Genomic DNA, 21,409 nt, shown 5'->3' on the forward strand with positions numbered 1-21,409 from the left:
GCAATTTTAACAGTTGTTATGGAAAAAAATCAACTATTTATTGTTTATATTAAATTGTATTTAAATTAATACATCTGGCACATTTTTTTTAATACCTACTTAATTATTCTCCTAACCCTCCATAAACCGTTTGAACAATTTCATTTCGTCCATTCTCTTAACAACCCCTATAGACTCCTCCAAGTCTTTTATGCTCCTGTTTAGACACTCTATGCTCTTTTTGTGCTCCAACCTCATACTTTTCGGCGACCTTAACACCTGTTCGGCCTTATTAATAACTTCTAAAAAGTCTTCCTCGTCTTCAATTACTTCTAACGATCTTTTCTTAGTTTTAGAGAAAGTGTCATGAAGATAGTCCTTCTCTAATTTTTCTTCTATGGTTTTCTTGTAACCTTCTATTAAAGGATTGTTTCTGTAGAACCACTCGCTGGTGCTGTATTCGTTTAACGATTCCACGTCATATACGACTACAAACGTCCTAAAAACATCCTCGTACATGAATTTTTTCGGTAGGTCGAAATCTTGTTCCTTTAGTTTTTCCGTTGCGATGATTTCTATGGCTTGCGTCCATAGAATCGTGTCGTAGCGTTCGTCTCTGATGGTCTGTATTAGGACGTCTAGTATGTTGACGTATGGTTCTTTGGGATTTTGAAAAACTTCCGTACAGTACTTGGAGACGGCTAGTATTAGGTCGGTTTCGTTATGAGGAGGCCAGTTTTCTAAGAATTTCGGGAGTTTTAGACTTTTCATTAGTCGCTGAAGGTGGTCTTCGTAACTTGGGTGTGTCCAAAAGTTAGGAAAATATCTGTAGAAAAAATATAGGAGTAAAAACACAGATTATAAACTTTGCTTTTCGTGGTTCTAATTTTCAGAATCGGGCACTAGTTAGGTTACTAGTTTGCGCACATAGCACGCCCACTTATGGCCTCTAAAATTGAGCATAGTGCTTGACCGGCACATTAGAGAGATATCGGAAAACCGAATAGCGTCATGCAGTATTTACGCGTACCTTATCATGGTTACGATATGCGCGAGTCAACTTTTAACGCAACGCCAGCTAATAACGTTACCGTCTGACGTAATTGCGGATCAATTACACCAAGCGCTATTTCTAAATAACGTTTAAAAATTGCTTAAATGGGCACGTGCGGGTATTTGACAACCGGGTCGGCCGGCGAGATCTTTTATTTTAGGTTATGTTTGAATTGTTTTGAATTATTACTTTAGTTTTATTAGGTAATTTGATATTTAAGTAGCTGGGATTAGTTTTAATTAAATAAATATGGCCCAAAATATGGATTCCACCTCTTCCAATATTAAAGAATCTATAAAGAGGCTTAGGTTTACAGCAGATGACGACTTTGCCCTTCTAAGAGAATTTGTTGCTTGTTGCCCTAAACCCACTGGCAGACGTTTAACAATAAAGCACTGAAAATAAGCACTTTAGCCCTTTAGTTTTAAAATACCTAGTAAACAAAACAATTTCAAAGTTTTAAATTCAAAGTTGGTTAAGTTTAAACAGCGGACGCGACGCGAACAGAATTCTTTCCGATCCGATAACTATAAATGAAGAGAGTTAATACCACCTCACGTAAAGGAAATAACACCTGGCCTTATTAACGTCCATGCACGCTATTCGGTTTAGCGATATCTCTCTATTACGCTGTTTATTGTTATTTTGCGCGAGTTTATTTTTGCGCACAGGAAATTTTACTCGTTTGCACATCGTCGTAAAGATAAGATTTTTATCTGTTTACATATAATATACTTAATCTGTGGTAAAAATGACACTTTTTGTGGCGCGACTGTACGTTTGGCCACAACGACATACAGCCAAGTCACAAAAATTTATTTTTACTCCGAATAAAACAGGCGATTTTTTCAAACGCCACAAATAATTTCTTAAACAATTTCAAACGTTCTAAGTAATATAAAAATATTAAAAAGTCATATTATCTTGTACCATAGATAAATAAAGCAAGTTTAGATCGGAAAGTGCCCATAAGGATAATGTAAACGCTATTTGGCGCTATTCTTGCAACGGTCGCGACCCAAAGCTTTTGATAATTTCAGATCGGCTCGGCTTTTTCCGGAATTATGTCGCTAAATATTATCTATTCAAATTTATTATTATTTTCTTTTATTTTATAAATATAATACAGTGTGTTGCGTACAAGAAACTTTATTTCATATAAGGACATGCATGAAATACCTACGAAACATTGGAAACCGACGTTATGCTACGATCCACGATGGTTTTTGCAGTTCACAGTTCACAACACAGTTTTTTAGTTTTTAATGCCACTTTTTCACAATTATCACGGGTTTGAGTAAGTAAAATTTAAATTAAACTCACAAGACAGCGATAATTACTTTGAGAATGGATGCTTTAAACACTTTTCAGTATTTTTTCAATGAGGGCGGTTTAAATTTTGAAAGATTTTATAATTTTTGAAGATTCCGACTTTGACAAGAGAAAATTATTTCTATTATTGTTTGCGGTTGTTCTTAGAAACCGCTATAGCAGCGCCAGATCGCGTACAACGGTCGCGACCCAAAACAATTATATATTTTGACGGGATTTCCAACCTAAATTTATTTCCTTTATCTATTCCTTTATGTAATTATATATCGAGAAACTATGGTTACGCTCGTTGAATTTGACACTTTATGTCAATTTGATATATATTTTCGTACTTTTATGCTTAGGCGCAAAAGTGCTTTACTTTTATGCCTAGGCGTTAAAATTACTTTTATATTGTCAATTGCGTCGCAAAAAAAATTATCTAGTACTTTTGTGACGTTTGAAAAAAAAATATTTTTTTTATTAAGTTATGGGCCAATTATAACGCCACATATCAAGTAAAAGTACAAAAAAAAATAATTAACCTAAAAACTAACCTATAATCGCAAGGTAAAAAATCTGGAACTTTGTCTGGCAAGTGATCTCGAAAAACTTCCGGAAATGGAGCAAATTCTTTTCTTTTACTATCCATGACTATTTTGGTCAGCAACTGTAGTCCTTCATTATACAGGTTGATCAAAATATTGGGGTCCCTCATGCAAAAGTTGTACTCGTGGTTCCACTTGGCGTAGCTTTCTAATAAAAAAAATATAAATAAAAATTAAAAATATATATTTTCGAAGAAAAATAGGATAAACAATGAAGGAAAAAAGTACTAGGTAATAACATCTTGGAATAATTATTATATTTTTAATATAAATATTAAAGATAGGTATAAATCGTACTAAAAATGAGACTGAACAAACCTGCTTTTTTCCATATTTCTGTGCATAAATTCCTCATGAGGAACGTATACAGGGTGTCCATTTCGAGAGGTGGATATTTTTCTATTTTCTTTGCTAAGAAAATAAAGCCGTTGTCTATAACACTGGGCAGGACTTGTCCATATAAATTACAACTAAAAACAAATAAAAAATATTAACCTTAGGGATGTATGTACTAAATATATCGTATCAATTTTTTTTTAATTTAAATATCGAAAAATGATATATCGATTTTTCTTCGACAACATCCCTACTAACAACAGTGTTTGCGGTACTGACGAGGAATGGGCAATAATGGATTTTACCCACTAATGAGTTATCGCAATTCATCTATCGACATAGTTTAGTTATCGATAAAATATATCGATATGTATCGATAATTTTGAACTCACTTATTGTTACTCCATATATCATCGATAAATTATCGATATATCGGAAAAAATCCATTCCTAATCATAAGTATCCAGCTTTGAATAAGAAGACTAAGGAAGGAGCATAATGCTATCCATGTATTCATGCATGGTGGGCGGAAAAAGGACTCTAGGGTGGGGATCCTTGACAGTTCTGTTTGACGATTCTATTTATTCTACTACTGATAGTTGTATAAAGGTAGTAAATCTAGATGGAAATTGGGGCAGAACTTAAATTAACAGTGACACTATCGCGATTTATCGAAAAAGACTCTAAAATAGTTGGTTGTGTAGCGTGCGGTAGATCTCGGCAAAAATCGAGTGAAATAATGGAACTTTTCGCTAGTAAGTAACTATATAATATACATACGTGTAGTAAACCGATCATTTATGAAATTCACTTAAATTAACTAATTATATATTTTTTCTTGCATTTTTGCTTTTATTTACTACTTGTCAAAGAATTTAGATACGTCAATTTGACTTACCTGCTTCAGTAGCGTATCAGATGTTTATGGTTATAAATAATTATTATAACTTATCTATTTTTATTAGAATTTTATATTTTTATAACAATTTAATTAACTACCAACATTTATTCACAACGTAAAATAATAAAAAAAATTATTGAGTCTACCCCACGTCTACCGTACATCATAGTTTTACATTTTTTAAATAAAATTAGAACGGCACTGATAAACCGGAATTTAAGTCGGCCATATTTGAGGCCCATCGCCGTGCACCTAAGATTTTTGATATGCTCCTTCCTGAGTGTTCTTATTCAAAGGTATCCAGTATAAAAAAATATACACACAAAAATAAATTTCATTATATCGAAAATTATCGATATATCAATATCTCCATTGTTAGCTATAATATCGATAGTTATAAATAAACGATTCTTGTGGAAATGTTATCAATACATCGATAATTTTCTAGTAATAATAATCCCTAGCACTGACCTGTATATGACGTAATCCGACACTACACCAGTTTCCTGAAGTTTTTCCAGGTACTCCTCAGAGTTTGACGTATCCTCCAGAATAATAATGACAGGTACTTTGACGTAAACCCCGAAATTTTTCAAGTTCTCCACTATGCGCCTTTGGAACAACGGGTTGAAGTTTTTCCCTACGAAAACAAAACCGTTGGCATCACTGCTTCTCACGTCTAGGCCTTGCTGCTTTTCCACGCAGTAAGTGACGGTTTTGTGGTTCTCTATGTACTGCGTGGTACCGTGCTTGGTTAGTTCCCAGCCAGCGTAGGATTTTAAGGTTTCTTCTAGTTTGTGTAAACCGTTGATCATTTCGTCTACATCTAAAAATTATCTTAGTATTACATATGGAGTGTAAAAATGAGGGAAAACATTACCCCAAAATGCTTTGTTTTTATTTTTTAGACTATAAAACAATTATTTTTATATATTAGAGGCCCAGTCTATTGCTGCTGAATAAAAATCGATAATTTATTTCGACAATTTAAGTATGTAACACAAAATGGCGGTATTCATTTAAAATGAGGAAGTTGTTGTCAACTTCCGGTATTTCCGGAAGTGCCGCCCTACTGAAAATATTTTTAATCAATAGATCTCATTAGAGATGTGTAGTTCGTGAACGAACTAGTTCCAATGAACTATTCCGACCCCGGAATGAAAGGAACTAGTTCCTGGTTTCTCAAAGAACTAGTTCCTCAGGACCTGTTCCGGGATCGAGACTGTGACCGATACAGAATAATATGCGACGGCGACGGATCGGCTAGCGCGCGTAGCCCGATGGTAGGCAGGTGTGAGGAGTGCCAGCCGTAAGTTATCGAATCCGGACCTAGAGGAACTAAACTAAATAAAAGACTAGTTTACGTACGAACGGATCGGGCCAGCGCGATCGATGCTAGGCAGGAGTGGGGAGTGCCAGCCGTATGTTATCGGATCCGGACCTAAAGGAACTAGAGGAACTAAATAAAAGACTAGTTTACGTATGGATCAGCCAGCGCGATTTATGCTAGGCAGGCGTGGGGAGTGCCAGCCGTATGTTATCGGATCCGGACATAGGGGAACTATTAAAAGACTAGTTCACGGGAATCTATTCAGTCGGCAGATCCGAGATATAATACAAGGCGACAACGATGGATTCGGCCTTGTTTATTGCCACAGCCGGCGCGGCGCAATTACCACAGAAAATTGTCGTGGATACTGTTTTTGATTTTTAGTTTGTTTTTTAAATATTTTATGGGAATGTTTCACTTTAGGTCCCTAAAATTAAGAAATAACTTATAAAACAAACTAGATATTCTGAATTTTTAGCTTGAAGTGAGAAAAACGCAATTTTTCGTAAACTTTTTGTAATATTTGCTCCAATTGATTTGTGATATAGTTTTTTAAATTCTGATTTGAGTTTTTTTTTATTTTTTTTATCTGCAATAAAACTTACCTATACGTTTTTAACATACACAGTTACACGTCTCGTTATATCTCCGTACATTATAATAATTATATAGATCATACTGTGAATAGTTCTGACTGACAACGAAACGCATTAGCAAGCAAGGGGGATGTCAATGTAAGACGGGAACTATTGTGAAGTAAAGACCTAGTTCAAGGAACTATTCCTCTGGAGGAACTAGAACTAAGGAACTAGTTCCTCCCAAGGAACTAGAATTCCCACCTCTAGATCTCATTGTGAAACAATGATGTGCTAAAAACATCCGATCTAGATATTGTAGGTCTCTAGAAACTTCTAATGCACGCTTAGCCTGAGACACCCTGTTCTATAAAACGATATTATGCAATGTATACGACATGGACTAACCTGGAATAGATATCACAACTTTCCAATAAATATGTTGGTGCCATTTTTCTTTGATTTCGCACAGCCTTCGTCTCAATGCGGAATAAGTGAGATAAAATAAATTTAATTTTACTGTAGGCTGATCTTCAACAACGGGAATATCCAAGGGGCGACCTAACTTATACCTAAAAATTGTTTAATTATACAGGGTGACCCAGAAATAAGCGCAAGTATTTTAAGGGGTGATAGATCTCGATAAAAGAAACATAATACCGTATGATCGAAAAAAAATGGCGTCCAGTTGGCTGGGAAATGACGATCGATGACATTTCCCATATAAATTTACATATAAAATGACAGCGCTCTTCATTTCCCAGCCAACTGGACGCCGTTTTTTCTCGATCATACGGTATTTATTTTCTCTTTATCGTTTTTAAAATAAGTCCAAAATAACGGAGTTATTTTACTTTGAAAATTTAAAAAAAAAAACGTTTTTTTTGCTCAAATTTTGAGAACCACTGGATCTTTTCTGGATTTTTTTTGTAAATTTAATCTAATACCTATGCTGCCATATTATCAAGAAATTATGTTTTTTAACTAAAAAAAATTCCAAAAAAATTTTTCACAAAAAAACCTTTTTGTGGCGTTATCACTAATGATTAGTTCAGTGCAGAGAATATCATATTGCTTACCTTTTCATGTAACTCAGAGTTAAATCTTGCGTTTTCGAATAGAAATCTTTGGCACACTGGCTCACGTCCTTGTCATTGACCCATATAGGAATGCAGTCCATAGCCTTACGTTTCTTCTTCCTCCTAAGCACAATGGTCCGCCATTTTCTAAATACTTTCAATACAATTCTATTTCGAATGTTCGTTTTTATCCTGTTCAGGGCCGCATCTTTAATACCTTGGTCTACTTGATCAATCTAATAAGGTCATAAAAAAACACGTCACAGTAATCCCAGAAATATAGTTTCAATTCAGTATTTACTAGGTCTATAACTATATCTTGTCAATGGAAACTGATGGCCAGTTCTTCAAAAGTATTTTTTGAACTGATTTTTTTTTCTTTCTCAAACTAATTTTCTACATTTTTTACATGTCCAGACGCAGTTTCTACGCATCGTTACCCAACCCTGGACTTAGTAAATATCAAACTGAAACTATATTTCTTCGCCTACCGTGACGTTAAAATATAGAAATTATTTTCTTACCAGTTCCTTCAAAACCAGCTTCACAGATCTCTTAATTTCCATCTGTCTTTGTTTTTCTTCTATTTCTTTTTGTCTTTCTAATTCTCTTTCTTTCCTTTTCCTTTCTTCCTCCAAAATTCGTTTTTCTTCGGCTATTCTTCGTTTTTCTTCACGCATTCTCCTTTCCTCTTCTTCCCGTTTTCTCCTCTCTACTTCTAGGCGTCTTCTTATTTGTTCTTCTTCAATTTTTCTTTGATTTTCCTCTTCTTCCTTGCGTCGTCGTTCATCTTCCATACGCTCCAAGTCTTCGTCCATTTCTGTTTCTTCATCTTCGTCTAACTCGCTTTCTTCTTCTTTAAGTTGTGTTGCATTTTCGTCAGGCTTAGGGTCGATCATCTTCGTTTTGTTGTCTTCAATTTGGGGTGGGGTTGTTTTAAACCTTAAAGCGAATATATTGGGAACCTCTGAAGTTTTTTGAGGCTTCAGGTTGAACTGAAATCCTCCCATTTTTGTCTCGGTTTTTGGTGGTTGAGTAACTTTTTCCGCAAAAATATTGGGGGTTGGTTCTATTGCAGGAATCTTAACGTCCGGAGGCTAAAAAAAGTTAAGAATTTCATGTAGAATTCATAAATCAAAAAATATAGAGGATGTTCCTTTTTGAAAATTAACATATTGACATCCGCTTCCGACTAGGGTATAGGCAAATACACACACCGGAAAAATCTAGGGATATAATTTTATTAAAGTTAAAAATAAATGTTTTGAATAAACAACCACATATTTGTAGGCCGATTCTTTCTACTTCGATTGAAACGAAGTAGTCACACTAGTTATTTCTAAATTTGGGATATTTGCAGAAGTGTTTGTGCATTTTTTGTCAAATGTATAAAAAGCACCTAGCATCAATTGTTCGAATTTAACCTGTACTGACTATGTTTTTATGATAATTGGCCAGAATTCATTCAAATAACTCTGTTTAGTATTAAAGGACATTATGGAGCGTAGACATCTTAACAGAGACGAAATGCTAAGGGCCATGGTTATGCTTGAAGCTAGAATGCGCCAAATTGATGTAGCTAGAGCATTAAATACAACGCAAAGTGTAATGTCGCGATTAAGTGCACGCTACCGTGAAAGTGGTGATGTTGCTGAAAGGCACACAAGGCGACATCGCATTACTACCCCTCAGCAAGATCATTTTTTACATTTAAATGCTCGACGCCGACCGACTCTTACAGCACCAGAGCTTAGTTTAATTCTCCAGGAAACACATAATGTAACCGTTAGTCCTGACACTGTTCGCAATAGATTAAGAGAGGTCAACTTAAGAAACAGACGCCTCTGGAGAGCTCAACCCTTAACGAGAGGAAATCGAGAGGTACGATATTTGTGGGCTCAAGATCATGTTCAGTGGTCGAATGAACAATGGGCCAATGTTCTCTTTACAGATGAGTCACGCTTTGGAATTCATCCGGATTCGAGAAGGCTTAGGGTATGGAGAGAACCGGGAAATCTTATTCGGTTGGATCATGTTCAGAAGTGCACCCTTATCAAGGCGGTACAGTTATGGTCTGGGGAGGAGTCCAGTTAGGCCGAAAAACCGATCTCGTTTTTCTTGAAAGGTTTCTAACAGGAATCACATATCATGATTTAATTTTTGAGCCTGTCGTGTTACCATATGCCAATGATTTTGAGAGAAACTTCATTCTCATGCATGACAATGCACGGCCTCATACAACCAGAGTGGTAAGTGAGTTTATCAATGCTCATCAATTAAACATCTTACCCTGGCCGGCACAATCTCCTGACCTCAACCCCATCGAGCACGTATGGGACGCGGTCCAAAGAAGAATTTTGAGAATGGGTATGCCTCGTGAAACTCGTAGGGATCTGGTTCAGGCCGTGAATGCAGCGTGGCAGGCTGTACCTCAAGAAGAGATCGACAACCTGATCAGGACCATGGAGAGACGATGTAGGGCTGTAATAAACAGTAGAGGAGGCCATACCCTTTATTAGTAAAATGGTTTTATCTTTTTTTTTTTAATTCACAGTTTAGAATTTAAAAAAATGTGTGTATTTTTTTGAGTTCAATAAAAATCAAGGTAAATTTGAAAAATTCGGTAAATTTCGCATTTTTATTTCCAATACGTCCTGTAAACTATTTGTTTATTTTAATTTTATTATATCAGAAATGCAAATAATAAAATTACTGACGATGGCTGGATAAAATTGTAATATCCCTAGACTTTTCCGGTGTGTGTATTTGCAAAATCTATTGTATAAAATTCTAGAGTCACAGTTTTTTTTACTATACTCCTCCGAAACGGCTTAACCGATTTTGATGAAATTTTATATGTATATTCAGTAGGTCTGAGAATAGGTTGTTATCTATTATTATACCCCTAAGTGATCAGGGTGGTCCACCACAATTTTTTAATTTTTTTATTTAATTGTTTAAATATTTTTCAAAGAACAAACATGTACGCCACTGACTTTCTTTATTTTGATATCAACATTATGTAGGCCGTTTAAAGCCAATTAAAAGTTACCTGTTGATATTTCGTCGAATTCAGCCTCCTTGATGAGATAAACGCAATTTTGTTAATCAAAATTGATAGTCTTATCAGCGTTTTTTTATCTTTTGATTGCTTTTTCAAAATGCCAACAACATCACCTACTTCAAATAATAAAGGCATTTTGAAAAAGCATTTAAAAGATAAAAAAAACGCTGCTAAGACTATCAAAATGTTGATCTAATAACAATTTGACCTGTATACTATTACGTCAAAAGCAACTTTTTTCCAAAGCCTACCATGACTTCACTGAATCATCGTTTATTGTTGAATCATCGTTTCTCCCCACGAGAGATGGCACATGTTTTTTACACCCTGTACATTATTTACTTACCTTTGACAAATTACTAGCCGTAAAAATATTGGTTTCTTCTTTCACACTAGGCTGTACTTTAAAAATATTCACAATAGGGTCACTACTAGTAGTTGTAACAGATTTAAAAATATTCTCTTTTGCTTGAATCTCACTAGTATCTTTCTTGATTTGAAAAATATTTTCATCTTTGTTCTTGAATATGTTCTCTTCCTTTTTCAAGTTTGTAGCAAATATGTTCTCTTTCTTCTGAGCGAAAATATTGTCAGGTTCTATCTTGTTCTGTCCAAAAACACTGAATTCATTTTGAGAAACGAACGGACTTGTGTCTTGATCGAATATACTATCAGGCTCTGTTTTGGACTTTGTCTCGAAAATATTCGTTTGAGGACGCGAAATAGTTGTTTTTTTAGTGACAGGTATGGAGGTAACATTTTTCCTTTCCGGAGTAGATTCTCTGAAATATTTAGCAAGTTAAAACAAGTTCTAAGCTTGATTTTCATGCATCCGTTATCCGACGATACGATATTAATTTTATTGGTTGAATTTAAAGACTTCGATTGGTTAGAAAATTACGCAGTTTTTAAATTTATTGCATTTTTATGCCTCCGTTCATCGGATATACGATTGGTGTCATTTTATGTTTTCATTTCCATAACGATTTCGCTGTTTTACTTATAGTCTAAGAGCTGGCAACGTTTTCGGGAAAGGATTTTAAGAAAACTGGTTCTTTAATATATCTTTTGTTATGCTCTCCTGAACAGAGTAAGAGCCGTTGCACACACGCCGGAACCGGATAGACGGCACCGGCTACCCGGTTTCACTATGACCTATCACACTAGTCCGATTTTACACCCGGTTTGAGCCAGTACAATTGCATTTTTGATCGCGACGCCGACGAGACGGTATAGAACGTGAACATATTATTGTTTTGTGGTTTTGAATCGTCGCTGTCGTTATTAGAAAAGAAAAGCAGGGAAAATCATCTTTCAGTTTGATGCAAATTTCTCTCCATACTTGTATTCGTACTCCGTACTTGTTTCGTTTTTGTATTTTTATAAATACAAGGTTTTATGCCAGTGGACTGGTCTGGCTTCAAAAGTGGTATTAAAAAACTTAGTATCTACTACCAAAACACCACTTGCCGTCGCTATAGTTAACTTACAACGTACAAATTTTACAAATTTCCAATAATGCGAAACGCAAAGTCTCTCTCATATGAACGAAACCGGGCGACTAGGACGGACAAGTGTGAAAGCGTCAATCTAAAACAATGTACTACTACGAGTTCGGACAGGACGGCGCGCCGTCCGGCGACCGTGCTGGCAGTGGTGGTATCCGGTGACAACCCGGCGCCAATCCGATTCTTGTCCGGCACCGGCTCGTGTGAAAGCTCCCATAAGATGCTATGCACCTCATCGCCGGACGGCCGGCACCGTCTATCCGGTTCCGGCGTGTGTGCAACGGCTCTAAGGACCGTCTGGCTGCCGGTAGACGTTGCGTTCACTACTGCGCATCATATTATGTATTCAACATCTGTTCACTACTGCGCATCACAAATTCGCTCTGTATTTCAGGAACTAAGAAGGCTAGGACAAACCTATGTGTAGCATATTTAGTTTTATAAAAAAGTAGCAAAGTATAGTGTGAAAATCGCATCATTGTATCTCTTCTCATAAACGAGAAATCCCATAAAACACACGAAAATGGGATACCCTGTACAGATGTGATGCGCAGAAGTAAACTGCAGTAGTCTACCGGCAGCCATACGGCCCGCACTTTGGTCAGGAGAGCATAGCAAAAAAAACAGCCTTCTCAAAATTTACGTTTTCCCGACGGTGCTATACTCTGTTTTTTTTTTCTCAGGTAAGACTTCGGCAGACGCCGACAGAAGAAAAACACATGACGTCCCATACCAATCTATTTATTTTACTAAAAAAGTTTCTAATATTTTTTGAGTTAACTATGGATGGGTTTAAATATAAATCCGTCATGCGTCGTCTCTTGTTGTTTTTAACCAGTTTTATTGGTTTATTTCAAAAATGACAGATCGTATTTCAATTTTATTGGTTTGACGGAACGATGAACGACAAACGGACGCCGATGCGCATGGACTCGCCTTTAGATTTTTGAGGCTTGTCAAAGTCTTGCCAAATTATAGGTTATAATTTTGTGTCAACTTCTGTCAAATACCCTGCGTTTTGGAAGATAATGCATTTTGATTCGTGTTATTACGTGTGTTTTGTGTCTTTTGAAGTCAAGTGGAGGAAAAATCGAGGGAAAATTAACTGTAGAGCTAGTGCACAGTATATAGTTAATACTCGCGGCAAAGGCAGAAAGTCTTATACACCAATAAAGTTTGTATATCATCTCGTCGTAGATAAGTGCATCTCGTATATAGTACAAGAATCGTACTAAACATATACTAAGGTATAAAATTTGGTAAGTGTTATTATTAATAAAATAGTTTGTTTTATTTATGTTGTTTTATTTATTCCTGTGGAATATTACAAATTTGTATTTGTACATACATAAGTTATATTGATAAATATAATAATAAATGCGGAAAGTTTCTTGAAGCTTGAAAGTAAGAAATAGTTCTTTTTTATATTTTTTGGCATGTGGTGTTTTGTTCTTGTTCGTTTTGTATTAACACACCGTTTTTTTAAATAAAATAAGTGGATTACATTTTTTTAGTTTTATGCAGTTTTTTTACAACATTTTGAAGTAATCATTTCTCAGTCAAATTTTAAATATATTTCCTGCTATGCGTTCCAGTAGTACCAACTTATTTCTTTAAAATAAAATAAACTACTTTGAAATTAAAATGACAGACACAGATCTATCACTGTCAAGGATCTTGTCGTTGAACAGACTATAGCTCTTTTACTATTATATTTTTATTAAGGTTAGCTTAAATTTGTCAAAAAAGTGTCAAAACGTCCGTTATCGTACGGGTACGATATTTCTCCGTTGACGGGATGGAGTAAAAAAATTTACGGATGAAAAGTGGCGCGAAAACGCTGTGACCAATCACAGCACCGTCCAACCATCGTATCACAGATTAGGTATACTATATGCATGGTACAAAGAATACAAGGTATGATATTGCGCAGGTTGGTCGCTACGTCACAGGTGATAACAGGCGCTATTGGTCAGCACGCTCCGCGCGCCAGTTCAAATCGTCAAGATATTGTTATAAACCTGTTTATTTGTTTATATACCGTCATTGAATTATCGCTAAGCAAGTTACTGTGGAGCAGTGCGTAAGGAGTCGGGCTAGGAAGCGAGAGACCGGAGTTCGAATCTCGGCCGGGACATAACTTTTTATTTATTTTTTTGAATACTGTTGTATTCTATAGTTTATTTTTGTAGTATGAAAAAAAGAACTATTTATTCTGTTATTTTTTAATCTCCGTTATTAATATAAATTGATTGTTAGTACAATACCTCATTTAATATAAAATAATATTCTACTTTTTGAAATGTATCGGGCTCTAATTGTACCTAAAAGTAATATATTTTTAGTGATATACCATATTGTAAACTATTTATTTTTTATATTTCAGTCACTGAAAAAGTTAATTTGCATTGAATAATTGCCTACCATTAAAGGAAATTTGAGCTATATAATCCTTGATGGGCATATTCTGGGTATGCAAACACTTCCTTTAAATTTTGGGTGTCGTTCAACCGATTTATTCTCAAAACCAGAAACATCTACATATAAAAAGAAAAGCACAGGTCACTAATTATAATAAACTTCACCCTTGGTATTACTTCCACTAATTATAATAAACTTCACCCTTAGAATTACTTCTATCACAATTACAATACGTTCATCTGCATTGGCATTTTCTACTTTTCGATGGGAAACAATAAACTTCCCAATATTTTTTAAATGATGTAACAATTCCTCTTGTGGTTACTTTTCCATAGATATCCTCAACTCTGTCCTCATGTGAATTCAGAGGCAATGAAAATGAAAATTATTTACCATAAACATCGCAAACTAAAAACCTAATAAACAATTTTATACCGAATATAGAAATAAATTCAGTATTCTTACCTATCGTCCAAATCCATGTTAATAGATAATTATTATTTTTAAATTATTTTTGGAACTGCTGGTTTTAGTAATTATTAAATTAAACGAACTAAAAAGTCTTAAAAATAAACAATTCTTAACCATAACCCCAAAAAATGCAGATCTCCTGTCAACTTTCTTTATTTTTTATTTATTCATTATTTTCCTAGTGACGTCACAGGTGGTATGCGCGAACTGAACGAAATTGGCGCCGCTATCGATCATACCTTGTATTCTTTGTACCATGTACTATATGTATACAGATCTTGTCCCTAATTCGTGGTACGAAAATTGTTTTTTATGAGCAAACGAGTAAAATTTCCTGTGCGCAAAAATAAACTCGCGTTTAAACAGCGTAATAACTGGGCCGGTCAGGCGCTGCGCACAATTTTAGAGGCCATAAGTGGGCGTGTTACGTGCGCAAACTAGTAACCCAACTAGTGCGCGACTCCGAAAATTGGAACCACGAAAAACAATGCTTTTGACGATAAGTTTATAATCTGTATAATTTGTGATCATATCAACGGATAACGCACGCATGAAAATCAAGTTTTATTAGAAAAAAAATGTAAAAAAACCTGGAGTCTGGCTCGTCTAGCAGTTTCTCTTCGATTCTCATTTCAACCTCATTAAATAGTTCGTCCTTGATTAAAAATCCATTTTTATCAAAACTATCATGTAACTCGTGAGATTGCATTTCCAAGTATAACTCGGGTGACATTTCTTTTCCACTTATTATACTACCTACAAATTAAATCTTTCAGTCCACTACAGGCTTGGTGCATTTCAGTTAATTCCAAAAAATTCCGACCGCAGCGCTGTATACGGCAGAAATTAGAAATTTTTAGTCCCGGTTAGAGTTCATGTTGATTGCATTAAAATAATATTGAAATCGTGGCTTTGTCATAATATTTAAGTATTTTAGTTTTTTGATTTCACATTAGATTTATATATGCAATATCGAAAAATGAAGAAAATCATAAATGGAAATTATTTTATTACAGAAAGTAGTCCTTACAACTTAAAATGCTCTAAGTAATAAAATATATTGGAAAACAAACACAGTTTTATGATTATTAGATTCCATCTTTTAGAATCCTCATATGGATTTTGGCTAAGAACTAGCATTTAATTAAATAGATTCCAAAATGAGTTTATTATGATGCTTAATATTTTCATACTAATTTATTGTAATAAAATAGGTCCAGTTCTGTTACCATTCTGTTACACTAGCCCCAAAATTTATGAAATAACTTAATTACTAGCCAGTTGTGGAAACGAGTTGTTTGTGAATTTGTACGTTCGGCATCATTCGGGTGAAAATCGAAACTCCTTCGGCTCGATACGTTTGCGTTTTGGACGTACGTAAAGGCACGTAAAGATACGTATCGCGTATCCGTAAACGCAAGTGAATTTCTCACTGCGCAAGCGTACATGTCAAACGATACGTTTACGTCTACGTTTTTGGCCGTGCTTTAACTGTCTATTAATGGTATAGTTTTTTTAATCAACTAGTGATTAAATGCTTTACGAACATCTTCTAAAATTATAATTATGTACCTTTAAAAAATTTCGTTATAGCCGAAAATGCCTCAATTATAAACCCACTAGAAAAACCGGTGATTAAAACTATGCTCGCTACCTTAGTTGAACTCATCTAAAAAGTTTTTTTAGCTATTTTTAGAAATTTTTACAAATTATACTTCCTAACACTTTTAGAATAATTAAATAATAAATTTTTCGTATTCTCGCTATTTAAACTCGTGTATTTGTATACTAAGGCTGGCAAAGATTAGTCTTGGGTCGAGATTTCCGTATGTAAGAAGAGTACAATGCGTTTATAATGTACTGAACGAAGAGAGGACAGTAAACACGTTGCCAAACGTATGAAATAAACCGAGAAACTGTGCACATCGCTAAGAGACGTGGAAGGGGATATAGCAGATTTGTCGCAGTTGACCGGTCGACCCAGTACTTAAAGTTCTAGGGAAAGTACTTTGTCAGTACTTAAAGTTCTAGGGAAAGGTGTACGTCATGCGGTCAGCTTCACGATTTAATTACGTTTCGTGCTACTTAGTTTGTTTATTTATTAACGAGTCGTTGTAATTTTCCCTATAGCTTGAATTTTTTTAAGTGTAAGCTAGAAACACTTGCATTTTTGGTAAAAATAAGTGGAATTGAGTGGGTGTTCGATAGTGGTCGCGCTATTAGAACTCTGAATACAAAAATCGATATCTCGAAATCTTCTTCTTCTTCTTCTTTTAGAAGGCGTATCGCCTATTTAGTTCCGGTTTCCTCCTCGTCTAAGCAACTCTTGCGAGGTTGACTGCCAACTGTCTTGCCAACGTTTAGGTGGTCGTCCACTAGGTCTTCTGCCATGGAGTACGTTGTTGCGAATTATTATGGCCATTCTGTCGGGGCCCATTCTATTGACATGCTGGTTCCATTCTCTTCTTCTCTGCCTTATCCATCTGACAACGTCGTTTGTTTAGCACTTTTCTCTTATGTCTACATTTCTCTGTCTGTCCCTCAATGTGTATCCAGTTATCATTCTTAAGGTCTTCATTTCAGTAGTTCGTAGGATTCTCTTTGTTACTGATGTTTCAGCTCTGGTTTCCGCACCATATGTCATCACTGGTCGTATGCAGGTTTTGTATATTCTTGACTTACATTCTGTACTCAAATGTTTGTTTTTCCATATGGGATATTTAAGATGTCCTGATATTGCGGCAGCTTTATTGGCTTGTTTCCTTACTTCTTCTTCCAGGAATCCTGAGCTTGTAATTTTGCATCCGAGGTATTCGAATGACATTATCTGATCAATAGTTTTGTTTTTTATTACCAATTTGCACCGTAGAGGCTCCTTTGTAATGGTCATGCATTTGGTCTTATTTGTGGAAATTTGCATGTTAAGTTTTTCTGCCTGTCTGTTAAAAGCTTGTAGCATTCTTTGGAGGTCGTCCTCTGACTCTGCAATAAGTACTGCGTCATCGGCATAGCATAATATGTTTACTTTATGCATTCCCATTCGATATCCTAATCCAGTATTCTTGACGGTTTTTTTACTTGATCCATGATTGTGTTGAATAACAGATACCAGTGTGTAGTTCGAAGATGCTGCGTTAAGGTAAAGTTTGTTCTTATTTGGGTTGTCGTGTTTGTGTTTAAGTCCTTGATAAGTTCTGTGAGTTCTTTCGAGACATTACTGCTTTCCAAGATGGTGATGATGTCTTTTATTTGAACTCTATCAAAGGCCTTTGTTAAATCTATAAAACATAGATAGGCTGGAGAGTTATATTCTAAGGATTTTTCAACTAGATTTTTTCATCTCGAAATCTATTAGAAATAATAGATTGCAGTTTTTACAAGAACTTTGTTAATATTTCTGCTGTATTTTCTTTGTAGACAGTATGTGAAAATCTTTATCAATAAAAAAATTACACGATTGCTGAAAATTGCTATGCTCTAAAAGTAAATGGATGGATTGTTTACAATTTTTGAAACAACCTTATCGAATTTTTCTTACGTCATAAATTATACTGTAAAATATCCGATCTTGAAAATAAAAAAAAGTTTCAATATCTAAAGTGGTTCTTGAGTTATGGCCTGTTATGTGTTAAAAAGTTGAGTTCTTAAATTATCGCGATTACTGACGTTTTCTCGTTATAAAAAAATGACACCCTAACGATATCCTTATAATTCCATTTCAGATGCTCAGAAACATGTCTAATGATTTTATCTAGTTATCTCTTGAAAAAAAGTCTTTTAAAAATAAGCGGTTTGCGATCGTGATTTTACTTTACTTCATAGGGAAAGGCGTATCGGCAACGCCGCTACAGCACACCGTCGCGCGTCGCGTCGGTCGGTCGCATTTCTCTCACTCCGACTTAATAAGATCCCTATGCGATTTACTTCCACACATGTAAATGCCGACCCAAAAGTAACAGTTGCCAGCACGGTATACTAGTTGTTTACGATATTCTCCGATGGGGGCAGCACCGACGGAGAATGCACAAAGCCTGTAATATTAACTTAAACAAAATAAACACTTACCTACACTTCCTTGTCTTTTGCTTTCAACCAACCCAGATCTATCCAAAACATATTGGTATTCCGGAACCTTGAAGGCACTTCTCTCAAACAAAACCTGGTTTCTGCTTTTATTCACACTAATACCGTAAGAATTCAAGAAATCAATGGCAGCTTCCACATCGTCGAAATACAACAAATTGACAAATTCTTCCAGAGGGTAAAAAGAGATAGATCTTGGAGGTGTGAAACATTTTAACAGGGTTTCCAGAGCCTGAACTCTGACTTGTACGAAATATCGCATTAGGATGCAGGCATTTAGGTAGGTCGTTGATTTTATTAGCTTGAAAAATTTGACGTAGTTGTGTGTGTCGGCGGCTGAATAAACTTGGAGGGCGAATCGAATTTCTGGGGATTTTTGAATGTCTTCTGGTAGCTTTTGAACCTAAATATATTCCAAACAAATTAATAGTATAACAAACAAAATACAAGAAGCAGAAAAAGGGGCCAAAAAGACCCTACATAAATGCTTATTCTCTGCATTAAGTTCATCAGACTGAAGGGAACAGCTATTCGACGACCAGTTTCGGAGATTTATCTCCATCAGGCCCACATGCTGTAACCCTCAATCTGAATACACATTTTTTTATTAAAAAATGTCATATTTCAAAAAATGTGAGTGAAAATAATGCAAAATTGAAACAATAGAAATTTTATGGCCGATTTACTGATAAAAAAATGTAAACCCTCCACTTAAAAAAACAAACTCCAAGACACAAAACATATAAAAACAGATATAAAGCTTTCTTGGCACCCAAAGTGGGCCACCCTGTATAATAAATAAAATATTATATTACTTACCTCCCACATAAAATTCCCATCACTTAAATTCAGCAAAATCACATAAGCTCTGAACTCAGCTTCGTTAGAACATTTTTCTCCCTTTAAATGTAAATCATTGTACATATATTTCAGTGTTTGTAAACACTTTGTCAAATTTTCGTCATTGATTTTATGGTCAAAAACCGAGGGGTCCTCACTTGTCAATCTTGCAGCACAATGTATATGGAATCGAGTACACTGCTCTACTAACTCTACCGCACCTTGACTACACAGAGCTTGCTGAGTAATATCTTTTCTTATACCTCTCGTTCGGTCCCAAAGAAAATGGTACCATTCAGCTATATTAACCTTAAAAAAAAAATAGCGCAAAATATTAAAAAAAAATGATTTACCAAATTACTTCAGAGTCAGTATCGCATAAATCCATAAAAGTATAAACCAGGTAGTTCATTGTGAACTGTAATACTTTCACAGGTCTCAAATCATGAGGTAGGGGTGATTCTTGATCGGCCGAACTACGACTATACTGTTTTACGGCTTTGTGATGGTTCATAGAGTGCTTCACACCATCATTTTGTTCATAAAATGCCACCTAGTGCATAAAACATTAGTTAACATATATTTTTTTAATGCTACATAACTTACTTGATGCTTCACTTCCCTTAAAAGGCGTTCCTTTTCGGGACACATATCACAACATGTTCCTATAGTCGGACCTGATTTCATAACAGATTTTTTTCTATTAAACCTAAAATATATATATTTAGGATGCAGCCAAAATATGAGAGATTTTTTTACCTAAGTAGCTTGTCTCTAGCGTCCAAAACCTTGTACTTTTCTTCAATTGTATTGGCCTGGGAACGCATAATTTTCAATAAGTCCAACTGTTCAGCAGTTAAACTAAAAAAATCTTAATAGAACCTAAAATAGAAATTAAGTTTTTACTTACATTTTAACACTTTCTTTCACTTTATTTTTAATAGCTGTCTTAAGAAGTCTTTTCTTTGTTGCAATGTTTCTTAATGCCTCTGTAGGTCTAGCATCTTCTTTTTTCCAAACTCTATTCAATTTTGGTAGTATTTTAGGTTTTGCAGTAGGCTTAGGGCTGTCAGATGTTAAATCTATGACCACTTAAAAAACAAAAATGTTTTTTTATATTTTATACAAAAAAAACACATACCATTAACATTTGAATAGCCACTCATTGCAGCTAATTCTTTATCAACCTCATCATGATCTACATAAGATATTTTATGCTTTTTAACTACTCTCTCCCTAATTTTCTTCTTAGGCTTAACAACTTGTGGTTGTATAGGTAACTGAGATGTAGTTGATTCATACTAAAATAATCAAGTAGTACGTACATCTATGATAACAAAAAAATATATAAATTGTACCGGTTCCTTATGGAAGATTTGTCCTCTATATTCGCCAATGTTTTCCAATGCATTTAAATAGTCGTCTCGGTTAATATACTCCACAACAATAGCACGCTGTCTTTGTTTAAATATTAGTCTTTTGACTTTGCCGAATTGTCGAAAGTACGTTTTACATAAGCGTTTATTTATTTCAAATTCTTCCGGGTAATTATAGCACCTTAAAAGTGATCCAAAGTTTGATAATGTTTTCAAATGAGTTGACAGAAAAATCTTACGCTATTCTCAGATTTTCTGATGCTTCTGTATCCGGATTCTCCATCGTTTAGTATTTTAATTATATCTATTTCTACACTACTGCATTTTAAAAACTATTATTTTTTTAAATAAACCCAAATAAACATAAACTAACATAAACTGATCACAACTTAACCTAAAATTCTATTAAATGTCAAACTTGTGTCAAACAAAAGTCACTCATAGCCCATAGATTAGTTTTATTCATTTCAGGT

The 21,409-nt window shown here is 34.9% G+C and overlaps 1 protein-coding gene across 1 annotated transcript; it reads right to left on the reverse strand.

Moving 5' to 3' along the window:
- Positions 1 to 103: 103 nt before the first annotated feature.
- LOC115884268 lies at positions 104 to 21,341 on the reverse strand. The gene is made up of 18 exons (XM_030902784.1): positions 21,176 to 21,341; positions 20,919 to 21,117; positions 20,702 to 20,861; positions 20,471 to 20,651; positions 20,320 to 20,421; positions 20,167 to 20,269; positions 19,922 to 20,113; positions 19,540 to 19,869; positions 18,703 to 19,123; positions 15,228 to 15,393; positions 10,584 to 11,019; positions 7,698 to 8,270; positions 7,174 to 7,409; positions 6,503 to 6,666; positions 4,661 to 5,015; positions 3,271 to 3,422; positions 2,902 to 3,100; positions 104 to 805 (listed from the first exon to the last, which is right to left on the reverse strand). The coding sequence occupies exons 1-18, from the start codon at positions 21,217 to 21,219 to the stop codon at positions 112 to 114; spliced, it is 4,707 nt and encodes a 1,568-aa protein (XP_030758644.1). The 5' UTR covers positions 21,220 to 21,341; the 3' UTR covers positions 104 to 111.
- Positions 21,342 to 21,409: the final 68 nt, after the last annotated feature.

This window comes from Sitophilus oryzae, unplaced genomic scaffold (assembly GCF_002938485.1).
Source record: "Sitophilus oryzae breed Bouriz unplaced genomic scaffold, Soryzae_2.0 scaffold_227_pilon_pilon, whole genome shotgun sequence".
Taxonomy (NCBI): domain Eukaryota; kingdom Metazoa; phylum Arthropoda; class Insecta; order Coleoptera; family Curculionidae; genus Sitophilus; species Sitophilus oryzae.

Bases quoted from the DNA above. Each gene is read 5' to 3' on its own strand.
- LOC115884268 (XM_030902784.1), bottom strand. From the start codon at position 21,219: ATGGAGAATCCGGATACAGAAGCATCAGAAAATCTGAGAATAGC. The intron at 7,410-7,697 runs GTAAGAAAATAA...TGACCTTATTAG, and splicing joins AGCTGGTTTTGAAGGAACTG to ATTGATCAAGTAGACCAAGG. The intron at 806-2,901 runs GTTAGTTTTTAG...TTTTTTCTACAG, and splicing joins TTTTTACCTTGCGATTATAG to ATATTTTCCTAACTTTTGGA.